We start from the raw sequence: 25,282 nt of genomic DNA on the forward strand, positions 1-25,282 counted from the left end.
GCCATGAAGGACAACAAAACGTGGCATCGAATAGCGTCGATGTACCGCCGTGCTGCAAGGATGCCACGGTTGACAACCAAAGGCATTCCTGCTATGGAAATAAATGGCACCCCACTCCTGGTTGTGGGGCATAAGGCGAACGACAGTGAAGATGGTACCCGCCGCTGTGCGGCGCACTTCCAGAGACGTCATACCTGATCATAGGGGCTCAATTCGAAGCGGGACTCATCACTGAAGACAATTCTACTCCAGTCAATGAGCTTCTAGGCTGAAAGCGCCCGACGTCGCTGCAAGCGTGCTCGTTCGTGTACAGAGGTCAACGGTAGTCGGCGTAAGGGGCGCCATGAGCTCAGCGCCGTTCCTGTGAGCCTCCTGTTAGTGGTCCTTGCTGTCACTGGAGCACCGGCTGCACGCAGGATCTCTCCAGCTGCGCCCCGGATCTCTCCAGCTCGACCGCTTCCTTCTTGACGCTGTGTTTGGCCATGGTTCACCCATTCCTTCCCAACATCATAGACTAGTGGCACTTCTCCTATTCAAATGTGGTGCGATTCGCCGATTACTCCAACGGCCTTCTTTGAGCCCAACTGCGCCTACTCTCTCAAATGGCGACTTCTGCGAATATTCTTCACGCGCCTGTCTGAGAGGTACAAATACTGTCCAAGTGACTACACAGAATCGCAAACAGTCTATGCCCTTTATTGATCTATCAGCCGCCAAATATTACAGTTTTGCATTTTCCATCGATATCTGTATGACTATCAATTTGTGACCAATTCGTATTACTCCACCGCGGTGCGTCATTTTTTTCGTCTTACAGTGTATTTGAAAGTACAAGACATGTTGAATACACCATTTTCAGGTATGAAGTCTGCAAGATATCACAAACTGTCGAAACCAGTTACAGTACAATAAAGTTTTTATCACCTTTTGGCGTTTTTCATGAAAGCGTCTTTCATCAGATCCTAAAAACAAGTTTAAATATTTACATTTGCCTCGATGCCCAGCGACAGCTTTTAGTTAACCACTAACTTCTTATAGGATTCTTAGGCCAGCATGTCGTGACAACTGACTTTCTCAACAGCAGGTCAAAGAGCCACTGGAGTGACACCAAAACCAAGTAATGGACTAAATTTCAACGAAAATTCTTCTAACCTGCTTAGGCGATGATTCAGTCTACGTTAATGTACTGAAGAATATCAACATAAATGCTACAGCTCCATTAAACTTCCACAAACAATGGAAAATTCAGAGTTGAATGAGCTGTCAGCAAAGAAGTTCTGTATCACAAAAACCAACTTCTGGAGTCTTATATAAGCTTTCAGATCGCTTGAATGACAAAAAGAATAAGGAACACGTGCTAATGGAACGTAGGTTTTTCCCATAACATTGTACAGTTTAGGCCTCTTGGAGATAGACTTCATACGACAGTGGAAGAACGTAATAGAGGAAGGATGAATTTTTACTCTGCAGGTGAGTGTACGCTGACCTGAAACTTAGTCACGGATTAAAACTGTGTGCCGGAGTGGGACTCGATATTGGGAGCATTGCTGCTCGCGGACGAGCAATCTATCAACTGAACTATCCGAGGATCTGTCAAGACCCCGTAGGATAGATCGGCCGGTAGAGTACTTGCTCGTAAAAGACGAAGATCTCAGTTTCGAGTTCTGGTACAGCACAGTTTTAATTTGCCAGGAAGTTTGATAATAAAGGTAGTTTAGAAGCAGGCTTGATTACTATAACGAGCCCACGTTAATGCACGAGGGTCGTTCAATAAGTAATGTGACACTTTTTTTTCTGAAAGAAGGTCGGTTTTATTCAGGTTCCAAGTATACCGTATTATTCCCCACTCTTTTGATCACAAAACCCTATTTCTCTACATAATCTTCGTTGAGTGTGAAGACCTTACGCCGCCTTACTGGGAGTGCCTGTATGCCCGCACGATACCACTCTACTGGTCGACGTGGGAGCCAACGTCTTGCTGGATCAATGACCTCCCCGTCATCTGCGTACTGTTTCCCGCAGAGTTCATCCTTCATTGGGCCAAACAGATGGAAGTCAGAGGAAGGTGCGAGAGCCGGGCTGTAGTGTAGACGAGGAATGACAAACCTTTGAGTGCCCCAACTGGTGGACGAGTGTGTCAGCATTCCCAACAGGGACGTCCAGTTGCGCAGCTAGGCGTTTGATTGCGATCCGTCCATCGCCTCGAATGAGAGTGTCCGCACGTTCCAGCACTGCAGGAGCCACAACTGGGTGCGGCCGGTCAGGACGTGGGTGATCGGACGAGTTTGCATGACCTTGTTGCTATGATGACGTACGCCTCGCCCAACCACTCACCGTGCTTTTGTTCACTGCTAGGTCTGCGTAGACGTTCTGCAAACGGCACGAATATCTGCAATACTCTGGTTTTCCACCAAAAAAGAAAATCAATGACATCTCTCTATTGGGTCGCACATCCGTTACAAACGCCATTTTCAAGGCTACGTACAGCGCCGCCACCTATCGCAACTTCATGAAACTACGGGCGCTGAAGCCGGAATATTTCACGATATCCCACAAGTCTCGCATTTTTGCAACCGAAATTGGTCGGGAAAAAGTGTGTTGCATTCCTTATTGGAAGCCCTTCGTATGATCAGCGCACGGAAAACATCAGCATAAAAATTAACAAATATGCCAAAAAAAACGGGTGAAGATTTTTGTGTATTTACCGCTGATTAAGAGAACAACAGGACGGACAGGAAAAGAAATGTTGTCGTGGTTTTCAGTTCGAAGACTCGTTTGCCACAGCTGTCCACGATACTCTGTCCTGTGGAAGCCTCTCCATCTCCGGATAACTACTGCAACTCACATCCATTCTAACCTTTTGGATAACTACTGCCATTGCATACACTTGACGTACTGTGCCCAAACCTTGGTATTCATCTACAGTTATTTGGCACACAGCTCTTCATTACGAAAATTCTTGGTTCCTCAGAATGTTTCCTGCCAACCTATCCCTTCCTTCTGTCAAGTTATGCCAAAAAGACCTTATCTCAAAAAATTAATAGAAGAGTAAAACTGGTCTACAGCGCTTTTCGTAAACTAAATATCATTTTCAAACCTAAGTTTCCGATGCGTCCGAACAGAAAATTTTGCAATGAGTGTGTACTTCCAGATTTGACTTTCGACAGTGAGACACAACTTTTAATATGAAAACCATTGAAAAACTCAGGGTTGCGGTGAGCAGTTGAAAGGTGCATTTTGGGAATCACTTGGAGATCAGGGAGTAGACTAGGGAGGAACAAACAATTACTGCCAGATAAAGTGAAGTGCAGGTGAGAAGACATGTAGCTAAGCGGATGGATGGTAGATAGATCAGTAAAGTTCTTTAGTGTGTCAGAGACACGGAAAGGCCGCGAAGACGACATTGTGCCAGGCAGGTATAGCTGAAGGCCTAATGGCAGCAGCAACCAGTAGAAGGCCTACCTCGACGAGTGAATGACGAACGCCTGCCGATGACGATGTTGCGGCATTTTCAAATGTAAAGTTAACGTTACGTGCAGATTTCATACAAAGGACGGTCCGACCCATGAAACTTAATGTCTACTCGTGAATAAGTAAAAGTGCTCAGCCTACGCAACAGCAACAGACATATTTACCTTTTTAAGTGTTACCCTGTTTCTCCGCTAAGGGCGTCGAGCTTAATTAATATGATTAAATATTTATAAAAAAAATGGCTCTGAGCACTATGGGACTTAACATCTGTAGCCATCAGTGCCCTAGAACTAACCTACGGACATCACTCACATCCATGCCCGAGGCAGGATTCGAACCTGCGACCGTAGCGATCACGCGGTTCCAGACTGAAGCGCCTAGAACCGCACGGCCGCACCGGCCGGCTAAATATTTATAGTTCGCTTCCGTAGCCGAGTGGTCAGCATACACTGATCGGCCAGAACATAATCAACCTACTATCGATATAGTCCCGTCCAGGCGATAGCAGCGTCATCTCCTGAGGAATAACCGCTAGTCAAGGCACACGCACGGTGCATGGAGTATCAGTGATGAAATATGTCGTGTGTAGACTGGGGAAGGCGCGCAGTCTGACAAAGGAATGGTTCAATATTTTAACATGTCGAAACCTAACCTGAAATGTTTTACACAGGAAGAATACACGAAAGAAATATACTGTCAAAATTATAGCTGCTGAGAAGCACTGCAAGTACTTAAAAAATAGCTAAAAATAGCCAAATTCGTAGCTCGCCAGGAGGCGGTAGAACACACACACACACACACACACACACACACACAGCCGAGGTCGGCGGTACATTTCTAAACAGGAAACACGACACAACCCGATCATAATTTGTAAAGGACGTTTCAGGTTACCGTTCGTTGACAGTTTCTCTGACACTGCAGTACATAGTTATTACTATCTCGAATTAGCCACTCCAGTAACGTCTACTACAAATTATCAGTTGCTTTTTGCAATACTGGTAAGTATTGACAATACAGATAAAGTTCAATACTTATTGTGCTTTCGAAGGGCATGCCTGCTAATGGTACTTTTTTTTCTTCCAGTTTCACTGTAATATGGAATCCATTTAACGTTCTCAATTTAGCAATGATGAAATATGAAGAACGTGGTTCCCAGCCGAAATCACCTACTTCTCATGAGCGCGTACATATGTGTCATTTGTTAGTTGATTTCCTTGACATTCATTCGAATGATATCGACATTTCGTTTGACGATTCCATTAATTGTGGTTCGGACGTCACTTCTGCCAGTAACAGTTCAGAAGAAGAATGCCTTCCAAGCCTAAAAAAGAAACACGTACTGCAACAGCATTCAGCGACAAAGAAAAGGCAGTGTAATATTGGTTAAATGTAGGTGGGAGAATACGCTTGAAGTTACGCAGTGGCGTTTTCGATTCGTAAAATCGGTGCATGAACTGTACAAATGGAAGAATGAATTACATGAAGTAAGAAATATGCACCAAACGGAAACCCGAAACCATTTGAATGAAAAACTGTTCGCAAGATTTAGAACTGCTCGTGAGAAGCTATGCCCCGTTACAGATGGATATCGACGAGACTGGGCTTTTCGAATTGCATCTGACATGAACACTGCTAATTTCCAGGCTTCGTCGACCTGGTTATGCAGGTTCAAGAAATCGTACAGACTAGAAAGTCGCAAAATTACCAAGTTTACGTCACGCAAACGTGTAGAGCAGCTGCCAGTGATAGACAATGCTATAGAGAAACTCATAGCTGATGTAAAGACGAAACTTGCTGTTATCTCCGCAACAGCTGTTTATAGCGCTGGTCAGTCAGGTTTCGTGAAATAACTGCATGCATACCGCACTGTGGGGGTGCGAAAAAGACGGAGTCGGTTACCCAAGCAATGAATGCAACGACACATTCATTTACAATAATGCCACTGATAAGCATGAATAGTTTACTGTTTCCGCAGCTGTATATCTGTATTCAAGAACCGCAAGACAAATTAGGACCAAAAATAAAAAGAATGGACTGTTTACTTGCAAAAATCTTGTAATCGACGTATCAAAATCTGTAAAAATGGGAAAGAAAAGTTTTCGACGTTTCGTTCGAAACGTATTCCTACCAGCTGGAGAAACTAATTCATTGCTTCTGTTGGGCTCAGGGTCTGGAGATAACGACGCCTCTGTTTCTGTGGAGGACAACGAAAAATCTATAGATATAATTTGGATTCCATATGGAACTACCGGTGCGATTTAACTGCTCGAAAAGAATTTTTTCGACAGTGGAAAGCATTTGTCAGGAAATTATCAGACAATATCTCTCATTTATTTCAGGTGTATTAGCGGAACAGTATTCTTAAGCTCCAGTCATTTGTGCATTACCAGTTTTCTTCGCTTCACTGCGCTTTATGAATTTGATGAAGTATGCGTGGTATCCAGCGCAATATGCAGGATAACGGCCGAGAGCATTTCTGAATCCATCCCAGTTCTGTCTAAATAAAACTAGTTCTTACTGCGAAGTGCCTGACTGCCTCAATTTTTCCTTTTTCCGGTGTGCCTGGTGCAAGAAAAATGTTTGTTTTGGTGATTCAATAGACACTTCGCATTTTTGTGACGACTACAGGGAAAATAAACAAAGAACTGTTTCACTGATAGTCAAATGTACAACATTCAAACATTATTATAAGGAATGGCCTACAGGAATTTTTATGAAATGTGGTACTGCAAGACACATTTCATTTCAACAAATTACAAGTCCTCATTGATTGAAGTCGTCTGTGACATCAGACACTGCCATGAATTTATTTTCTCTGGTAGCCACTTTTATCAGAATTACATGTGCAAGAATTGAATGTCGATATGAACTAATTCTAAAAATGTTTGCATAGTTTAAGCTAGGCTTTCACCGGAGCAAACAAGCTAACAAGCACGAGCAAAAGAGTGTGTAATTTCCTCTTGCATGCCATTCAACAGGACGTAACTGCACCTCCTTATGTGTCCCTAACCTTCCCCAGTTGCCTAATCGGAAAATGGAGACCTGCAGTTTAACGTGGAATCCGAACAACATTGTTCAAATGGTTCAAATGGCTCTGAGCACTATGCGACTTAACTTCTGAGGTCATCAGTCGCCTAGAACTTAGAACTAATTAAACCTAACTAACCTAAGAACATCACACACATCCATGCCCGAGGCAGGATTCGAACCTGCGACCGTAGCGGTCGCTCGGCTCCAGACTGTAGCGCCTAGAACCGCACGGCCACTCCGGCCGGCTGAACAACATGTCTTTCGTGGCTACTCCATCCGTGAGAAGTGAATGCTCGGTTAAAATCATAATGAAAAAGTTGTGGTCTGAACGGGATTTGGTCCCGCGCTCCCTGGATCACGAAGCGTGCGCTTTTTGCTTTAGAAAAAAAAAATAGCATATCAATATTAGACCTTACATGCGTAGTGGAAACGCTAGCTGTGTCACCTCTTGAGATGATGCTCAACGTCGTAATTAGTGTTCTGATTATAAATTTCCTCTCAATGGTAATGAGAAGCTAGGGAAAAATGGCAGCCGACATATAAGAAAAGTTTTGGACCACTGATAAGGAGAGATAGGATGCAATTCCGTGTAAAGTGCACGATCTCGACGCATGTCACGCTTCCATACAAATTGAGACACTTAAATTCTACCTTCCCTGTGCCATTTTTCATACTCCGTCGAGAACAGTGCACTCACCATTCAAAATAATTCTCACTGAACAGCAAAGTTTCGCATTGTGGCTCTAAAGAGATAGAGCTGTATCCTGTATGCCGCATATTAGTTTCAAAACTAAAAACTAATAAGACAGCGTTCGTAGGCAATGTGCGCTACCTCGTGTTCTCTTCCGTTCTATCTAGTCCAAACATTTCTATCTATATTCAAGCGAATGATAGTGAATTTTCTGCAAGTGCTCATTCGCATGTGTTCGCTTCCATTCGCTCCATTGTAAACCAGACTTTAGTTGCTTAAAATTGGTCCCTGTGGACTCTGGATAATTCCGCTACGCGGCGCCGCGTGAGTGATTCGCGAAGTCATATTGGACCATTCCCTCGTGAGTTTGACCGAGGGCAGATTGTAATGGCTCGGAGGCTGCGCACGAGCATTTTAGGAACAGCACAACCAGTCGGGCGTTCGAGAAACGCTGTTCAACACGTGGCGAAACCAAGGCGAAACCACGTTCAGACGCCTTGGGGTTGGGTGGCCACCCTTCAATACAGAAGTTGGACGTTATGCTGGGCAGACTGCTAACAGGCCACGCGGTGAACTGTGGCGGAACTAACATGAGACTTTAAAGATGGGGAGAGTGTAAGTGTGTCTCAACAAATAGTGCACCGAACACTCCAAACGATATGCCTCGGCAACCGATGGCCCATGCATGTGCCAATGTTAGCACCACGGAATCGGCAACTACGACTGAAATGTGCGCGTGACCATCGTCACTGAATGTTGGCGGAGTGGCAGAGCGCAGTTTCATCGTCCCATTAATCCCGATACCATCTTCATCGTGTCAGTGGGAGAGCGGCGGCGTTATGCTCTGGAGGCCATTCACGTGGGGATCCATGGGTCCAGTGGAGCTCGTGCAAGTTACCGTGACGGCCAAGGAGTATCGTAGACTGGTTGCAGGCCACGTGCACCCCTTCATGACGGGAATGTTTTGCGACGGCAGTGGCATTTTTCAACAAGATAATGCGTCATGTCACAAGCCTACGAGTGTGATAGTGGTTCGAGGAAGACAGCGGCGAGTTCCAGCTAATGTGCTGGCCACTCAACTTTCCACATCTGAACCCGATTGAACACCTCTGTGGGATGTGACTGAAAGTGGCGTCAGACCTCCATCGCTCCCCTTCCCGGATTTTACGGGAATTAGACGACTTGTGTGCACAGATGTGGTGCCCTCTTCCTCCAATAACCTTCCAAGGCCACGTTGCTTTCATGTCACGATACCTCGCAGCTGTTATCAGTGCCAAAGGTGGTGAAACCGCCTGGTTAAATCCGCAGGACGGAACAGGTAGTTGGAATTGTGGAAAGGAGCCAAAACTGAGCGGCTGTCAGTTACATTTGAACACATATAACTTTATTTAGTCACCCAACCATTACATCGCAATTTCCGAGCTTAACTATCGACTGAATATGTCACACAATCTTATGGGTTAAGGACACAACCTCTTTAATTTTTAAAACGGCTGAAGGCTCATGATTTAAAACACAGCTACAATAAATTTTGAAAAGGCACAAGGCGCAAGGTTTTGTCCTTAAATAATACTTCAAAAGAGGCTGAAGGCCCAAACAATCTAAGACTTGACAAGTAAGGAACTTTTAATTTTAAAACGGCTGAAGGCCCATTATTTAAAAGCCAACTAAAGGTATTCAATTTCAAACCATCGGCTATGAGCCATCAAAATACACAGTCAAACACCAATAAGAATAGGCAGTAAAGCCAGCGGCGCTCAGAAGTTAACGTTCGCTAAGTGGAGACGGGTAGCCGACCCAACAATATCCGACCCACCAGCAACCCAACCAAGAGAGAGTCAACAGACCCACCGACAAGACGACTTGCTTTCCACCCGACCAGTACATAAGGAACTCCAGTGACAAAACATAAAAGGCTGTCAAAACTACACACACGTGTTGGACAGCGACAACACGGTGAGGAAAGGACACTGCCTGAATTTTACGTCAGCAGCCAGGGCAGGTTACCGGAAAGCTAACGGCCACAAGGCAGAAAATTCCGCTGGGGCACTTGGACTTCAAATAACCAAAATACCGGATGTTGGCCAAACTTTTTCCAACTCGAACACTTGCTGTTGCTCACGGGAATACCCCCAACAGCCAACCATGAAAACCAACGGCACAATGTGAACAGACTGGCTTCGGTAATTAAATCACAACTCAACTTTGATGTCCTGAGTCGCTGAGCCACGAACCTCGTAGCAATCGGAACAGCTCCCACACACTCCGACACACCGTAGGGACCGCCAGCGGACCCGGACCACTGCGTCGCGCGGAGATTTCCTGCCTGATCCACACCATCCGACCGACTGCCGCACACCGGCTAGCCGGAAACTGTATGCACCAGACCAAAGATTGTAGATGGTGCGAATATCGATACACACCGCTGCTGCCACACGTAGAAAGAGTAAGAACCACGTCATAGCCGCAATAACCGCGGGAAACCAAACGCAGAGTAACAGTCAAGATTTAAACCAACGCATAACCCGGGGCCAGCGCGTCTCAGCTGGATATACCGGGTATTAGGTAAGTGGTCATAATGATCTGGCTGATCAGTCCATGCAGAGGACACGAGTTCGATTCCTGGCACTGCCATGGATTTTTCCTTCGGCAGGAGTAGTATGGGGTGCACTGAGGCTCATTACGCCAACTGAGTAGCTACTGTACCGAGTAGTAGCGGCTGCACGGTCTAGAAAGTCTGAAAAACGACCGGGAGAGTGGTGTGCTGACCACATGATCCTCTGTGCCGCATCCACATGAGCCAGAGGTAGATATCCCTTGGACTTTTATATCTTGGGGAAGAGCTAATTTCTTTAAATAATTACAAACTGAAATGTTTTGTTATTACCGTTCCACTTCTCACATATATTGGTAAGTCAATAAATTAAGATGAAAGTAATATGGGCTGTGTCTCGTGTTAGTCACTTTCACGAGATCCATACGCTAGATTGGATTTATATGCCCTCTTAATACTGCAGCTGGAGGTCAGCAACATTTCACATTATTCAAACAGCAGCGTAACCAACGGCCTTGCCACAGTGGTAACACCGGTTCCCGTCAGATCACCGAAGTTAAGCGCTGTCTGGCTGGGCCTAGCACTTCTATGGGTGACGGTCCGGTCTGCGGAGCGCTGTTGGCAAGCGGGGTGCACTCAGCCCTTGTGAGCCAAACTGAGGAGCTACTTGATTGAGAAGTAGCGGCTCCGGTCTCGTAAAGTAACATACGGACGGGAGAGCAGTGTCCCGACCACATGCCCCTCCATATCCGCATCCAGTGACGCCTGTGGTCTGAGGATGACACGGCGGCCGGTGGTACCGTTGGGCATTCCAAGGCCTGTTCGGACGGAGTTTAGTTTAATTTGGTTTCAAATAACAGCGTCACGAAACAAGCAAAAGCCGCAGTAATGTATGTTTATTTATCGACAAAGAGTTTCGAAGGAGCCTCCAGATTCGCGTCACGAACAGAGCGAGGTGGCGCAGTGGTTGGCACGCTAGACACTAATTTGGGGGGGATGACGGTTCAAATCCCCGCCCAACCATACACATTTTGGGCTTTCGTGATTTTCCTAAGGTGCTGCAGGCAAATTCCCAGATGGTTGCTTTGACAAGGACACGGCCGATGTCCTTTCCCATCCATTCGTAATCCGAGCTTGCGTTCCGTCTCTAATACCCGCGCCGTCGACGGCACGCTAGACTCTGATCTTCCTTCAAGTCACGGATACCATTACTTCAGGTTAAGTAAGTTTTCTTCGCCTAAAGGAAGTAATTATTATCAGTTAGAGCAGTGGTTCCCAACAGGTGGTCCGCGGACCCCCAGGGGTCCGCGAGCTATGCCAGATGGGTCCGCGAGATATTAAATATATTTCATATTATATCAGATTTTTTGTTTTGGCCGCTTCCTGCACGAGCAGTTTTAAGCCCAATATTTTTTTCAATAATGAATATGTCAATGTTTTTTCTAAGTACCAAAAATAGAAAATGTATAAAAAGACTCTTAATTTGGCTTTTTGGGTACTTGATACTGTGATATGACAGGGTACCAACCATGCTCGATGAGGGGGTCCTCGAGAAAACTTTGTTGGGAACCCCTGAGTTGAGCATCTGCCACTCATGCGTTCATTACCAGTTATTCTTTTGGTCACTAGGTGCACAGATGGACAGTCAATTGAACTGTTCCTCATACTGTCTCATCATAGTTTATGGTACTGCTTTGGTGAGACAGTATGCGGAACAGTGCAATGGACTTTCAATTCGTGCACTTAGTGACTAAAAGAAAAAAATGTATAAGACAATGGACGGATGTGTGAGTAACAGATATTGCAAGCGATAAAAACTATGCGATTTAAATACTAAAACGTCGCACCAGTTACAATTTCTTCATGCTGAGCACGGTGCATTTCGAGAATTTATTCTCATTATCAAGTGCCTTTATTGCCACTAACTGACTGGTTCTGTCAATAGAAGGCATCTCTCAGACCCAATTTGAACGTTCCGACAGCTTTCTTTGTGTTCCAGTTGCTGCTGTATGTGTCTGTCTGTCTCTGTCTCGTCTCTAGCTCTCTCTCTCTCTCTCTCTCTAAATTCCTCTCCCTCACCCGACCCCCCCCCCCTCTCTCTCTCTCTCTCTCTCTCTCTCACACACACACACACACTCACTCACACACACACACTGTTGGAGGAGAGCCTACAAGGCACCATGTTCTCAGTCTCCAGCGCAGCGCCAGCGCCTGCCTGCCCTGGGACATGGTTGCGTACAGTTTGCTGGAGGGTACTCACTCTCCGACGCGCTCGCCGTTCCAGCAGTCGGCCGTATCTCTGGTCTCAGCGAAGCTCTCGTCGGAACACAGCGACTCGGCCAGGTTGGCGTAGAAGCCGCGGCTCTTTCTTAGGCTCGCCATGAAGGGCTGCAGCTTCGACGATAGCTGATCACTGTCTGGTGCTGTCAACAAACCAAAGTGCATTTATCTTCAGGTACTTAGTAGAACTCCATTCTAAATTGAATTTACTACTTGATTAATATAAAGCACGTCACTCGTGAACTTTGGGGATGTCAGTTGGGTTGTCTGAAGTCACAGGAAAGGTGATGTGCCTTGTTGACGTCCGAACGTCGCAGCCATATGCTGAGTGTGGTTAGAGTGTAGACATGATATCTACGCGGTCTGTTACAGACAGTTGTGTATTGAACGTGGCAGTACGTTGTGAGTTAACCGGCTCTGAATGTGGCATGACAATCGAATCGAGAATCCGTGATAGAATATCAGACATTACGGATCGTGTTGCGTAGGTCAGCACTGTAGAGAGTGGATGTTCGCTATCAGGGACACAATGTATTCACACGCGTAAACCCCCACACAGGAAGTCCACAAATCTTTGACGAACGGGCGTTACTTCTCCTCCGCAGAGCCATACTTGGCGGCTGAAGCTCTCCTGACTTGAGAAGCCCCTTTCAACTAGGACTCCACGAACACAAATTCTGACACCTCGACACGGAGCTCAGCTACTGGCATGGACCAGTGAACATCCACACTGGACCCCAGATCAGCGGCGGCGTGTCACGAGTCCCGGCTTGTGTTGTATCGAGCTCCCACTTGCCAACAAGGTTGTGTCCAGGCAACTGGTGGCTTGGTGCCCTCCAACTAGCTCAGGGTTTTTGACAATCCAACTCGCCAATTGGACAGAATTTGTCGCCACATCTCTCAGGAGGGCATCTAAGAACTCTATCGGTCGGTCCCAAGCCGAATAGCTGCTTTCATAAGGGACAGAGGTGGACCAATCCGCAATTGATTTGCTCAGTTTGCGCAGCTCTTTCTACTGGATAAATCACTAAATTTTCTGAAAATGCGACGATTTATTTCTCTGTACACGTACAGCACATTTCTCGATTTCCATCTCATTACGATATTTCTTTCGTGGTGCATCTTTTCTTTGTCTTAAAGTGCATTTTATAAATCTTTCATTTTTTTCGTAAGTTAGGCTTTTGAGTTCTCAAAATGACAAAAGTTTTATATTTGTATACAAAGTGTAGCTTACGTGCAGTATGATGAAATTTTCCCAATACTCCACTGTGCACGCCATAGGTGTCATTAGAGTATATATCTGAAGCTCCAAAATATTTAGGGCCAAAATTATGTAAGCGGAAGAGGATTATACGCTGATAACTTCAAGATTAGGAACTAATCGACAGAAATGAATGTTGTTCAAAGAGACGACCGTCAATCTCACCGGCGCATTACGTTTCGTCACACTCTCTAAACTAACCTCTTTGTGTGCAGTTACACAGGCAACCAGAACCTATGAAACAGTTGCTGTCCGGATTATACTGAGCTTTCACACCCCGTGGGCTTTTTGATACCCCATATGAAAAAATCTAATGAGGGCATACACCTTATGTAGAGTCAGGTACGATGCGAAGGGTAGCACTCACCAATAGCATCTCCGCTTTACAAGTCTGGAGTCGCATACTTTTTTTTCGCGTATGACCGGTTCCGCAGTTACAAACAACTTATTGTCAAATGTATACTTTTCACAAAGTGCCTCTCAGTTGGTTCGATGTGTGGAGCTAATTAGTTCGAGGATAGATCTCAGTATGGATTATTTGTGAAACGAAAACTGGCCATATGAGGAAAAAATGGCGTTGCAAGACTGCTAAATAAAAACTGTTGTTCACATGTCTTCTGTCAAGCCATTTAACTGGGAGAACTGACATCGTTCACTGTTGCAAGTAGCCTTCTTAAGGCCTCCTTAGTATCTACTGCTTAATATATGCAATTTACTTATGATGAAGAGTAGGCTGATGTTTAAGATACTAGTCAGGAAGAACGAACATGCAAACAAATGGGATATGAAAGCACCGTAAGTTCTCCGAGACTACAGGTACTGCGATAATGCATAGCTCAGTAGGAAGTTCAGCTGAAGAGAAATAAACATCTCTAAAAAGGCAACAGCAGAAGCTGGAAGGAAAAACATAGGTACAAGGAAGACAACTGCAAGAAAACCAAGAGCAAACAGTTCTGCTGTTCTACGAAAGAAGCAGGTACAAAAATATTCAGAGAAATTCAGGAACATATAAATAAGTCAGTCAGGTATGAAATAAATACGAAGTGTACGGAAAATAGGAGGAAATGGTTGCACGAAAATTGTGAAGAAATCAAAAAAAAAGAACGATTGTCGGAAGGACTGACTTACAATATAGAAAAGTCAAAACAATCTTCGGTGAAATTGAAAGCAAGGGCGGAACATTTACAGTGCAGTGCGAATTTCACTGTTAAACGCAGAGGAGAGAGCAGATAGATGGAAAGACTACACTGATGACCCCTAAGAGGAGAAGACTTGTTTGATGACTTGATGAATGAAGAAACAAGAGTCGGTGGGGAAGGGATAGAGGATCCAGTATCGTTGGTGTGTAGAATGTCAGATTTGCGATGTACCATCAGACTTCTGGAAAAACGTCCTCCAGACAACTCCGAAGACTGCAAAAGCCTACAAGTGTGATATTATCGCACAGTCAGCTATGAGCTCGTGCATCCATGTTGTTAAGTTGTTAACAAGAATAATAGGCTAAAGCTTAGAAAGGAAAACAGAATCTCTTAGATGACGATCAGTTTCGCTTCAGAAAAGGTAAAGGCATAAGAGAGGCAGTTATAACATTGCGGATGATAATGAAAGCAAGATTCCAGAAAAATGAAATCACGTTCATAGGATTTGTCAACGTGGAAAAAGCGTTCGACAATGTAAAATGGTGGAAGACATTTGGCATCCTGAGAAAAATGTGGGTAAGCTGTAGGGAAACATGAGTGCTGTGCAGTATGTGCAAGAAAGAAGACAGAACAATAAGAATGGGACAAAAATGACGAAGTTCTCAGGTTAAAAGGGGTGTAAGGGATGTAGTCTTTTGCCCCAAACAGTTCAATCTATATATATAGATCAAGCAAATAAAAGAAATAAAAGGAAGGTTCAAGAATTACAGGCTATGCTGAATGGAATGAACAGTCTAATGAGTACAGAATTGAGACCAAATCAAAGAAAGACGAAAGCACTGAGAAGGAGCAGAAATGAGAACTACGAGAAACTTAACATCAGTATTTGTGATCACAGAGTAAATGAAGTCATGGAAATCTGATACCAAGGCAGCGAAATAACCCGTGACGGACGAAGCAAGGACGACATCAAAAGAGACTAGCAATGACAAACAGTGCATTCCTGCCAAGATAAGTCTGCTAGTATCAAACATAGGCCTTAATTTGAAGCCGGCCGGTGTGGCCGAGCGGTTCTAGGCGCTTCAGTCTGGAACCGCGCGACCGCTACGGTCGCAGGTTCGAATCCTGCCTCGGTCATGGATGTATGTGATGTCATTAGGTTAGTTAGGTTTAAGTAGTTCAAATTTCTAGGGGACTGATGACCTCAGATGTTAAGTCCCATAGTGAACAGAGCCATTTGAACCCTAATTTGACGAAGAAATTTCTGAGAATGCAATATGGAGCACAGCATTTTATGGCACTGTAGCATGGACTGTGGGAAAGCCGGAACAGAAGAGAATAGAAGCATTTGAGATGTGGTGCTACAGACGAATGTTGAAAATTAGATGCACTGATAAGATGAGGAATGAGTAGCTTCTCCGGGGACAGGGCGAGGAAAGGAGTATATGGATAACACTGACAAGAAGAAAGGACCGGATGACAGGACTTCTGTTAAGACATCACAGATTAACTTCCACAGTACTAGAGCGAGCTGAGTCATGACGCTTGACGGGTGATTACATTTTTAATTTTTTCCTCTCTTTTGAAACATAAAACACCATTTATGGTATAATGTTTATAATGTTAATCAGGAAACATTTTTTGATATTCTAGAAAATTATATTTATTTGGAAACGAACTGGCTTTCAGTGTCTTAGGCCGTCAGCAGGTCACAAGTGAGTTAGCAAAGACAAGTAAAATGACGTGCGACTTTGTGCAGACGTCATTTCAACAGAAGACACAAAAGGCACGTAAATGAAGATATGTAGAGTGTTTACATAGGAAACTATTAATTTTTTCTCACAAGGAAACAGTTACATTAACTGCAACAGGAAAAATGTCGTTTATGTGTAGATAGAATTAACAAGTTATCAAAAATATAGCCTTCCATGAAAGAAATTGGAGATTAAGAAAGGAGCATACAACTTCAGCAGATCACCTTTTAACACAAAACCACTCATATGATCTAGAATGTGAAGTTTTACATTCTGATAAGAAAAACGGGAAAATGATCCTACAGGAAAGAGCAGACATATGACGAAGAATGGCAGCTAAGTATTAAATGCTAAAACTCATTTTCCTTTTTCCTCTCTGTTAAATCGGGTTTTATTACAAGTACTGCATTAAAATTGTCAATGTTTATTTTTCATCAGTTGTTAAATGTATGTCCAGATTAAAAGCTGCACGTTTCGTTTCACAGTTAATGTAACGCAATTTGCGCGACAAAAAACTAATACTTCACTATGTAAACACTCCGTGTGGCAACATTTTTGTATCTTCTGTTCAAACATTACCTATGAGTCACGCTTCGTTGTATCTGTGTTTGCTGCAATCAGTTGTAACATATTACTAAGAAGACATGTAAGTCATGTCACGACTATAAAATGCGTTGTAACGTTGGGTGCAGATTGTCTTACGAATTGTTTTGGAAGTGTAACAGAACTCCACGCGTAGCCATCTCTATCTGTTCTCCAGTAGATTATGTAAACGAGTAAAAGCAACGAGTAGGCCTCGTAAGCGGGTGGGAAACTTGTGAATTAGCGTGTATTCACAAGCAGAGAGAAGCGAGTCGGTGAGCCCGGCAAAGTCATTATCGTCACTGCCGTTCTACATTACCGTACTGATCGGCAATACCAGCAACAGTGGCGTCTGATTCTGAAAAACATCTTTTGTTGTACTACACCACGTTTACGGAAGTACCAGTGAAAACTGAAATCCTTTAATTTTCACACTGTATGCTTGAGTACAGCTGTTATTATTGTGGCATCGTAACTGTTCTCGTTTTTTTTTTTCATCTGGAGTAGGATACAGTACTTTTTATAAGCTGAGCCACTGGTATAAATAAACTTCCTGATCTGGTAACTGAAAGTGGGTGAACTCGATTACTTATGCAGTAACTTTGTAGCTAAAGTTAATTTAATTTGATCTGGTGTGGTGAAGACAAGACTATTGACATTATCCTGGCTTATTTATCGATTAATAGAAATAATAAATAATAATAACAATAATAATAATTTTGAACTCATCATTTTACTTGTATTTGCGATGCTCCTGCTGCAAGTGTTGCCATTTGGTCGACATCAGAAATCAGTGTAGTCGAAACGACTCAGTTAAACGGCAATTAGGTTTCGGAAAGAAACGACACCGTTGTTAAGAAGCGCTGTGGCTCACGGCAGTAAAGTTTATACACTGATCGTAACTGCGCTCGCTCACCGCGAAATATCTCTTGTTAGAGACATCCCATTATATTGCATGTATTAGAGGGATAACCTGAGTATTGAGATTTCTGAGGCAGGAGAAAAGTTGAGACAGCTGGATGGTGCCACGTACTCACCAGCCAAGCTCTGCTGGAACGCAGTGCCGTTGGAACGGACGCCATCGTGTGCAGTGTTCTCGTCCGTAACACCATAGTCCCACATGTGTGGTCCACACACTCTCTTCACCTGAGAAAGAAATTTGTATGTAGTTAAGGTACAGCTAAGAGACATATTTACGGTACAAGAAATAAGAATGATTAACAACTTGATTGGAAACTGCTTTAATTATCAGAAGCACAATCTGTGGGTACGACAATGAAGAACCATCTTCAGAATGGAGAGTAATATTGGGGTCGCTCTTGTTCTTACTGTATAAAAATTATCTTTGATCATCTACAAATGATTCACAAACAATTCGCTTCGCTGACGATGAAAGTATTGCAATCAAGCCTCATAAAGCTCTACAAGATTATGTACTCTGATCAATGAACAAAAAGAAAAATGTACCCATTTTAATCATAGAAACGGTAGTACCGACAGTAGTATCAGTTGTTGGGTAATTGGATAAGGGTTTAATAGAAATTTTGCAGTGGTAGAAACGTTTTTTCTTTCTTGTGTTTATTTGTTGTATTGTTAGGGTTTTCCCTCTGTAGAATTTGTAGTGTTGTCGAAGTATTTTGATTTTATCTTAGTATAAGAAGATTTGCATATAATGTAAAGTGCTTTTTTATAAATGTAGCTGGCAGTAAGGATGGAAATAAAGCTCTCTTGTAGGTATTCGAAGTATGGAGTAATTATTGCTTTGGAGAAAACGGAAAGGTGACGTGGTTTTTACGCAAGGGTTATTTGGAGCTGGAAACTGATTGAGCCATGAAGGGCGACAGAATTTAAAGCAATAGATTAGGAATGGAAAGACGGAAGAAGGGAAATTCTGTTACATGTGTAAGGATGGGTATTCATAGTTATGTAGCGGGAAACAGTTTTGAGGTTCATTGACAAAGTGTCTGGTAGTAAAGGTGTTCACTTTTCATTGTACACAAAAATAACAGTAGCGTGGCCCAGTCTAGATTTCGAGATAATAGAAAGTGGTTGTGAAGAGTGAATAAATAAATAAATAAGTAAATAAAGCTTAATGGAAAAAGTTCATTCGAAGATGTAAATAAAATTGTATTGAAAACTATTAACTGATGCTCTGCAAATGGACAGTTACTGAACATAAAAAAAGAAAAAGCAGAATAAATTCAGTTCTGTATTGCAAAGGAAATGATCACACCACTAGAAATAATACATTAGAGTGAATAAATAAATATGATAATATTATAAATTTGTATTTATGAGAACCTGAAATCGTCACGTGTTACAGATCATTCAAACGTCTGTACTCCATTGTGGTACGGGTAATATCAAATGTAAGAGATTAAAATGTCAAAGGTAACTTACTTTTCCTATTCACTAATGTTTTATGCTATTATATTAAATCATAATTGAAGAAAAAGCTTAGAAAAAAAACAATCAAACCAAACGGCAGATGAAATAATCAGAAAAAATCAGGAGCTGAAAGGAATCCGATCAGCGCTCCTTTCGAATACGTTTACGGACTTGGATGAACTGCCGAATTCAAACTGCCAATCTACTTACCACATGACTTGGGTTAAGTACGAACAAAGCAAAGCCAAAGAGTAGAATAAAAGGTTGTGGTGACCTATCAAATTATTTAAGAAGTGGAAGGATTCTCTCATGTCGTTGGATTAGGTAAAGTGCAGTTGGGTATCGCTGCACAGGAACATTTGATAGATTCAAAACCAACACTCAAGTATGATAACAGGACATAAACTGTTTTTACAAACATTGCCTGGATTTCTATGAAGAGCATGTATCACAGCTCAGAATACGACTTCACTTCTCAGATCCCACTTCTGATACAGTTTCCGTAGAGGATCCTAGCGTAGCCCAATCCTGCAATGTTAAATCCTTTCTTCTTGCAGAAAGATGTTTCCTGTTTTTCAATAATTAATGAACTGCCAGAAGCTGGATTTTGAATACTGAAAAAAATCATGCTACGCCGGAGCATGAGAAAATTGAATTAGACCTGCCACTGTACAGTGGAAGGATGTTTTTTGATATGAAATCTTCTGCCAAAACTACAAATTTTCCAAATTTACAAAAAAGTAATCTTCCTTCTTTTCTGTCTTCCATTTTCCAATGTCTCGGTGGAACCTGAAAACGGCTCAAAGGAACAGACTGAAAACTAAAACAATAGTAGCGCTGATGGCTGCAAGAGAGAGAGAGAGAGAGAGAGAGAGAGAGAGAGAGACAGAAGGCCGGTGTCTTTCGAGCCGACGATTAGGTAAATAAAATGGTTAGGTAAATAAAATGTTTAATTTTTATTTTTCATGTAATTTATGGTCATTTCTCTTGTACGTAAATATTTCTGCAACTTTTATGTATATACAAAAGAGCGGTATCATCCCTGGGGTTTTGTGCTGACTGTAGAGGATTTTCTTTAATGTCTAATTCTACAATTGTGATGAGATCGTTCTCTTGGTAGTTAGCGGGAGTTAGCGGGGAGCTGAATTATGGCTCTTGCGGTTTCAGCTCGCCTCGGCTTGCTCGGCGATGCGAGTGACCAGATCCGTGCGACCGGAGGTAAGTACAAGCCGACCCGAGTCCCTGGGAGCAGTTTCCTCTGTCCCATTCACTATGGCAGAAGATGGCGTGCGTCTTTGAAAAGGTTAGAAAAGCTTGAGGCTGAAAGCACTTGCGTGCTGGCTTCAAGAACCCCAGCCCTCACCGCAGTGCCGAATGTGAAATTCGGAGTTTTCTCCAAAGGAAACAAACCGACCTCACAAACGGCGTGCCCTATAAGATAACGTCTCATTGTTGTGAAGCAGCGTCCAGGTGCCTCCAAGTGCAAGTCTTTTGTCTCGTGCCACCAGGCCGCCGGTGTCTCGACTGTGAACACTGAGGAGGGAATTGTGCTGAAAGTTCTGGAGGAAGAGGAGGAGATCACTGTTTAACGTCCCATCGACAACGGGGTCATTAGACACAGCGTGCAAGCTCAGAATAGGGAATGACAGGGAAGGAAATCGGTTGTGCCTTTCACAGGAACCATCCCGGCATTTGCGTGAAGAGATTTAGGGAAATCGCGGAAAACCTAAATCGGATGGCCTCCCGAATGCCAGTCCAATGTGCTAACCACTGCATCGCCGTGCTCGGGAAAAAAGTTCTGGTGGGACGGCTTAGAAACTTGGTCTGCCCTCGCAACTCTGGGAGGGCCGATTTGCCATAGGGTAGAACACGCAACGTTTTGGAACGAGGAGTTGCGATATGTCAGCGCTGGCAGTCTTTCGAAAAGCGACGCCGAACCTATCAGAATAATATTTTTGGGAGATTTCTGATTGGAGAAATAAAGTACGTAATCGAAGACTGGCGAAATGGCAGTATGCAGAATGAAATTTTCACTCTGCAGTAAGTTAGAGTCTAGGTCTGGCACACAGTTTTAATCTGCCAGGAAATTTAATATCAGCGCACACTCCGCTGCAGAGTGAAAATTTCATTCTTGAAACATCCCCCAAGCTGTGGCTAAGCCATGTCTCCGCAATATCCTTTCTTCCAGTTTCGCAGGAGAACTTCTGTGAAGTTTGGAAGGTAGGGGACGAGGGACTGGTGAAAGTAAAATTGTGGGGACAGGTCGTGAGTCGTGCATGGGTAGCTCAGCGTCAGTGGTCTTTCCCGCTAAAGGCAAAGGTCCCGAGTTCGATTCTCGGTCCCGCACATAGTTTTAACCAGCCAGGAAGTTTCAATCCCCACCACTGCTAAGTAATAGTTAATGTTTATCTGGGCACACAGTTACGGTCCACGTGTTAAGGCCAACCGATTCCTTCCGTTTCCCATCGCAAAATGCCTTTACATACATTTGGACCGTAGCGGCGGCTTAGACCTTGAATAGGGATATTCAGTGTATGTCAGTGGTAAATGAGATCAACGAGAGTCTTAACCCCAGTGGCGTCTAGCAATGTGTACTGGTAGCACTGTAGTAAATTAGGACCGGTCCGCCAACATACGTTTCCCACGAAGTCTGCGGAGCAATACGTCGCGTAATTTGCCTCCAATACCGGTCATTGCTAAATGTGCGGGGATTACAACCGTGGTCGCAAGCGGGTATTCGCCATACGGTACGGAAGTTCGGAAAACAGTGTAGGAGGAAGTGAAGTTTCAGTTGGACAGCGCGCGTTGATACACCAACAGATTGGACAGCTATATTCACGTTGTGGCCACGGAAACGTCAAAACACCATTCTGCCCCTTTGTCACATTATCACTTCGAACTGTCTTACTGTGGTGATTCCACTTTACTGAGTGACACGATCACACAAATTAACTGCCACCACATGCGTCGTCGGTGGAATGGCATAAGACTGCCTGATACTGTCCATTCAATAATGGCGACCGTGTTATTTTAAAGGGATGAGAATACACTCTAAGAAAAAAAGAAATCGACGCGCTACGAAGGAATTATCCCACTGGGACAGAAATCGACAGATGTGATGTACATGTGCAGATTAACATTTGATTACAGTTTCATAAGAATTTGATGATTTATTCAAGACAAATTGTCAAATTGAGCAAGTCAACAACGCATTCGTCCATACCTGGCCCTTATGCAAGCACTTATTCGCCTTCGCGTTGACTGGTAGTTGTTGGACGTTCTTCTGACGGATATCGTACCAAATTCTGTCCAATTGATGCGTTGGATCGTCAAAATCCCGAGCTGATTGGAGGGCCCCGCCCATAACGCTGAAATGCCTGGGCTAGCAGGAAAGGGGCCAAAATGAGTTGCTGTCAGTTGCTCTCAACATACAAACTTCATTTGTCCACACACAATAATACACAAGGATGCAAAAAACTCAAAGTTTTAATCGATCTCCTTTGATTAACATGCGATTGCGAAAACATTCTGTTGGCACCCACCTACATAGGGAGAAATGATCATCACGATAAAATAGGAGAAATCAGGGCTCGCATAGAAAAATTGAAGAGAGACAGTTTGAAGGTGGTTCATTGAACCCTCTGCCAGGCACTTTACTGTAAATAGCAGAGTAATCACGTAGATGTAGATGTAGGTGAAGGTGCAAAGCCTAAGCAAGAAATTTAAATAGAAGGTTCTTCTGAAGGTTTCACCTTTTAAGCCCCAAAAAAATTTGTTTTTAAATCTTCAGTCTGAACAGGTTGAAGATATTAGCAGTTTAATGTTAATGGAACTTGGCTGAAAGCCAGCTATTAATCAATAATTTAATGGCTTGGGCGTAGAAAGAAGAATTTCAATTTAAAAGGCAGAAGGCCTTATCTTGAAACATTAGATGCAAAATTCGGTTGATGGCGCGATATAAAAGAATAACAATCTTAGGAACATCAATCTATTAAACTCGGCTGAAGGCCACACATCAACAAAATCATTTAACAGCTTAAGGCCTTAAAATCATTTCATTTAAAATAAAGAATAACAATCTTATGCCTGAAGGGCAAAACAGGAACATTTAAGAGATATTAAAACTCGGCTGAAGGCCACACTTCGTCCAAATAACTAAAACTCAAACAGGAAAGTTACTATATAACAGACACGGTACGGCGCTCAGAAATTTCCAAGGGTCGGCCTGGAATTGTAAGACTAACGCCCGTTTAGGCGAGACAGTCAGCCTGACCAACAATCTCTTAATCGGAAGGCAACCCAACCGACAGACAGCCGACGAACCAACCAACTGCCTGATTTTGGTGGCCAGACCAACGGCTCTACAACCAACATGCCAGCGAGGCGAAGAGACGAGTAACACTCGTCTTCAAATATTGGTGTTAATAAGCCAAGGCAGAATAACTACTGACATACACGAACATCGCAACGGCTGTGGAACTACACGGTAAGAAAACACTCACTCGCTGCTGTGTCGCAGCCGACCAACTGGCTACTGCAGTATACAGACAGCATTACAGTATTTAAAGCAATGCGCAGTCGAACTGACACGGGGTACACAGTATTCCACGAAACACTGCCACAAGAAACTGGAACACTCGTAAAACATCGCAACGACTGTGGAACTACGTAAAACGAATCACTGATTAACAACTAGAACAAATCACCGGTGGAGACACACACACAAAGCCGAAGGAAGCTCGGTGACGAAAAACACGTGTCTGACCAGACGACCGACCAGCAACCAACCAAGGTCTTTGCCACTCAAACGATGTGTGTCCACTGTCCGTCGGGAACTGGGAGACACGCCGATCCGGGCACACTGGTTCGGACCCAATCATGCAGAGGTAATTCTTGCTCATTGACCACCACGTCTCCGCACAAGAAGAAACCGAGCTCCGAGCTACGTCCAGCAAGATGACCCAGTGACGAGGCCCAGAAACGGCCAAAAGACCAAACACACGTCGCCCAAAGAGGCGACCAAATGAACGACCGACCGACGGTCAATCCCGCTGCCATCTCCGTCCGTCGGACAGTTCATCCTGTGCCGCGAGCGGTCGGCGAGAACTGGCTGTCCGCGCCTCCCTAGCGCTCCGTCCCCGACTGCTGCTACGTCCTGACTGCACTTCTGCCGCATTCCAACTCCAGTCGCTCCAGGTCCGATCTCTCGCTGTACGTCGACCGGGTAATAATAGCCTCCCAGCAAAGATATTACGGCAGGGCTAATATCGATACGCGCTGCTGCTGCCACTCACGGGCAGGCAAGACAGCAATTCAGTGACACCAGTAACTGAAATTAAAATAACGAGGCGGCGGTACGGTAAAAATAAGATGTTACGTAATAGATGGCTCGACCATGAGCCACGCACGACTCAGACGCTCCAAACTTTCTCAATTGGGTAGAGATCCGGCAACCTTGCTGGCTAAGAAAAGCACGAAGACAAGCAGTAGAAACTCTCGCCGAAAATGTAGTCCCAGGATGGCTTCCCATGAAAACGGACAAAACGGAGCGTGGAATGTAGCCGACGTACCGCTGTGACGTAAGGGTGCCACAGATTACAATCCAAGGGGGCCTGCTATGAAAAGAAATGACACCACTGATCATTACTCCCAGTTGTCGGGTCACACGGCTGGCAGTGCTCGGTCCGTACCCCACCACTGTCCGGACCGTCTCTAGACACGTGTTCGCTGGTCATCAAGGCTCATTTCTACGTGGAACTCATAATGATAAGATTCAAGACCGGTTTGCATCAGCGGCACCCTTACAACACACCGATACGTAGCCGGTACCCTATGCCCCGTTTCGCTGCCCTTGGTGGCAAGCCGTCATGGGCTTCCATTTTAGCAAGATAATGACTGCCCGCACATAGCGAGAGTTTCTATTGTTCGTCTCCGTGCTTGTCAAACACTACCTTGGCCAGCGAGGTCACCGGGTCTTCCTCCAGTTTCGAACGTTTGGAACATTATGGGCAGTGCCCTCCAACCAGCTAAGAACTCTGACGACCTAAAGCGTCATTTGGATAGAATGCGGCACGATATCCCTCAGAAAGACATGAAAAACTGCATCAGTCAATTCGAAGCCGAATAACT

At 44.1% G+C, this 25,282-nt stretch overlaps 1 protein-coding gene across 1 annotated transcript in view; it reads right to left on the reverse strand.

Moving 5' to 3' along the window:
• The window catches only part of LOC124776136 (glypican-5-like), a 189,192-nt gene that overhangs the window by 46,731 nt on the left and 117,179 nt on the right, over positions 1-25,282 (reverse strand). The window contains exons 3-4 of the mRNA XM_047250973.1: positions 17,803-17,911; positions 12,010-12,172 (exon numbers count right to left, since the gene is read on the reverse strand). Coding sequence (XP_047106929.1) covers positions 12,010-12,172; positions 17,803-17,911 — 272 coding nt within the window. The remainder of the gene's footprint in view (positions 1-12,009; positions 12,173-17,802; positions 17,912-25,282) is intronic.

This window comes from Schistocerca piceifrons, chromosome 2 (genome assembly GCF_021461385.2).
Source record: "Schistocerca piceifrons isolate TAMUIC-IGC-003096 chromosome 2, iqSchPice1.1, whole genome shotgun sequence".
Classification (NCBI taxonomy): domain Eukaryota; kingdom Metazoa; phylum Arthropoda; class Insecta; order Orthoptera; family Acrididae; genus Schistocerca; species Schistocerca piceifrons.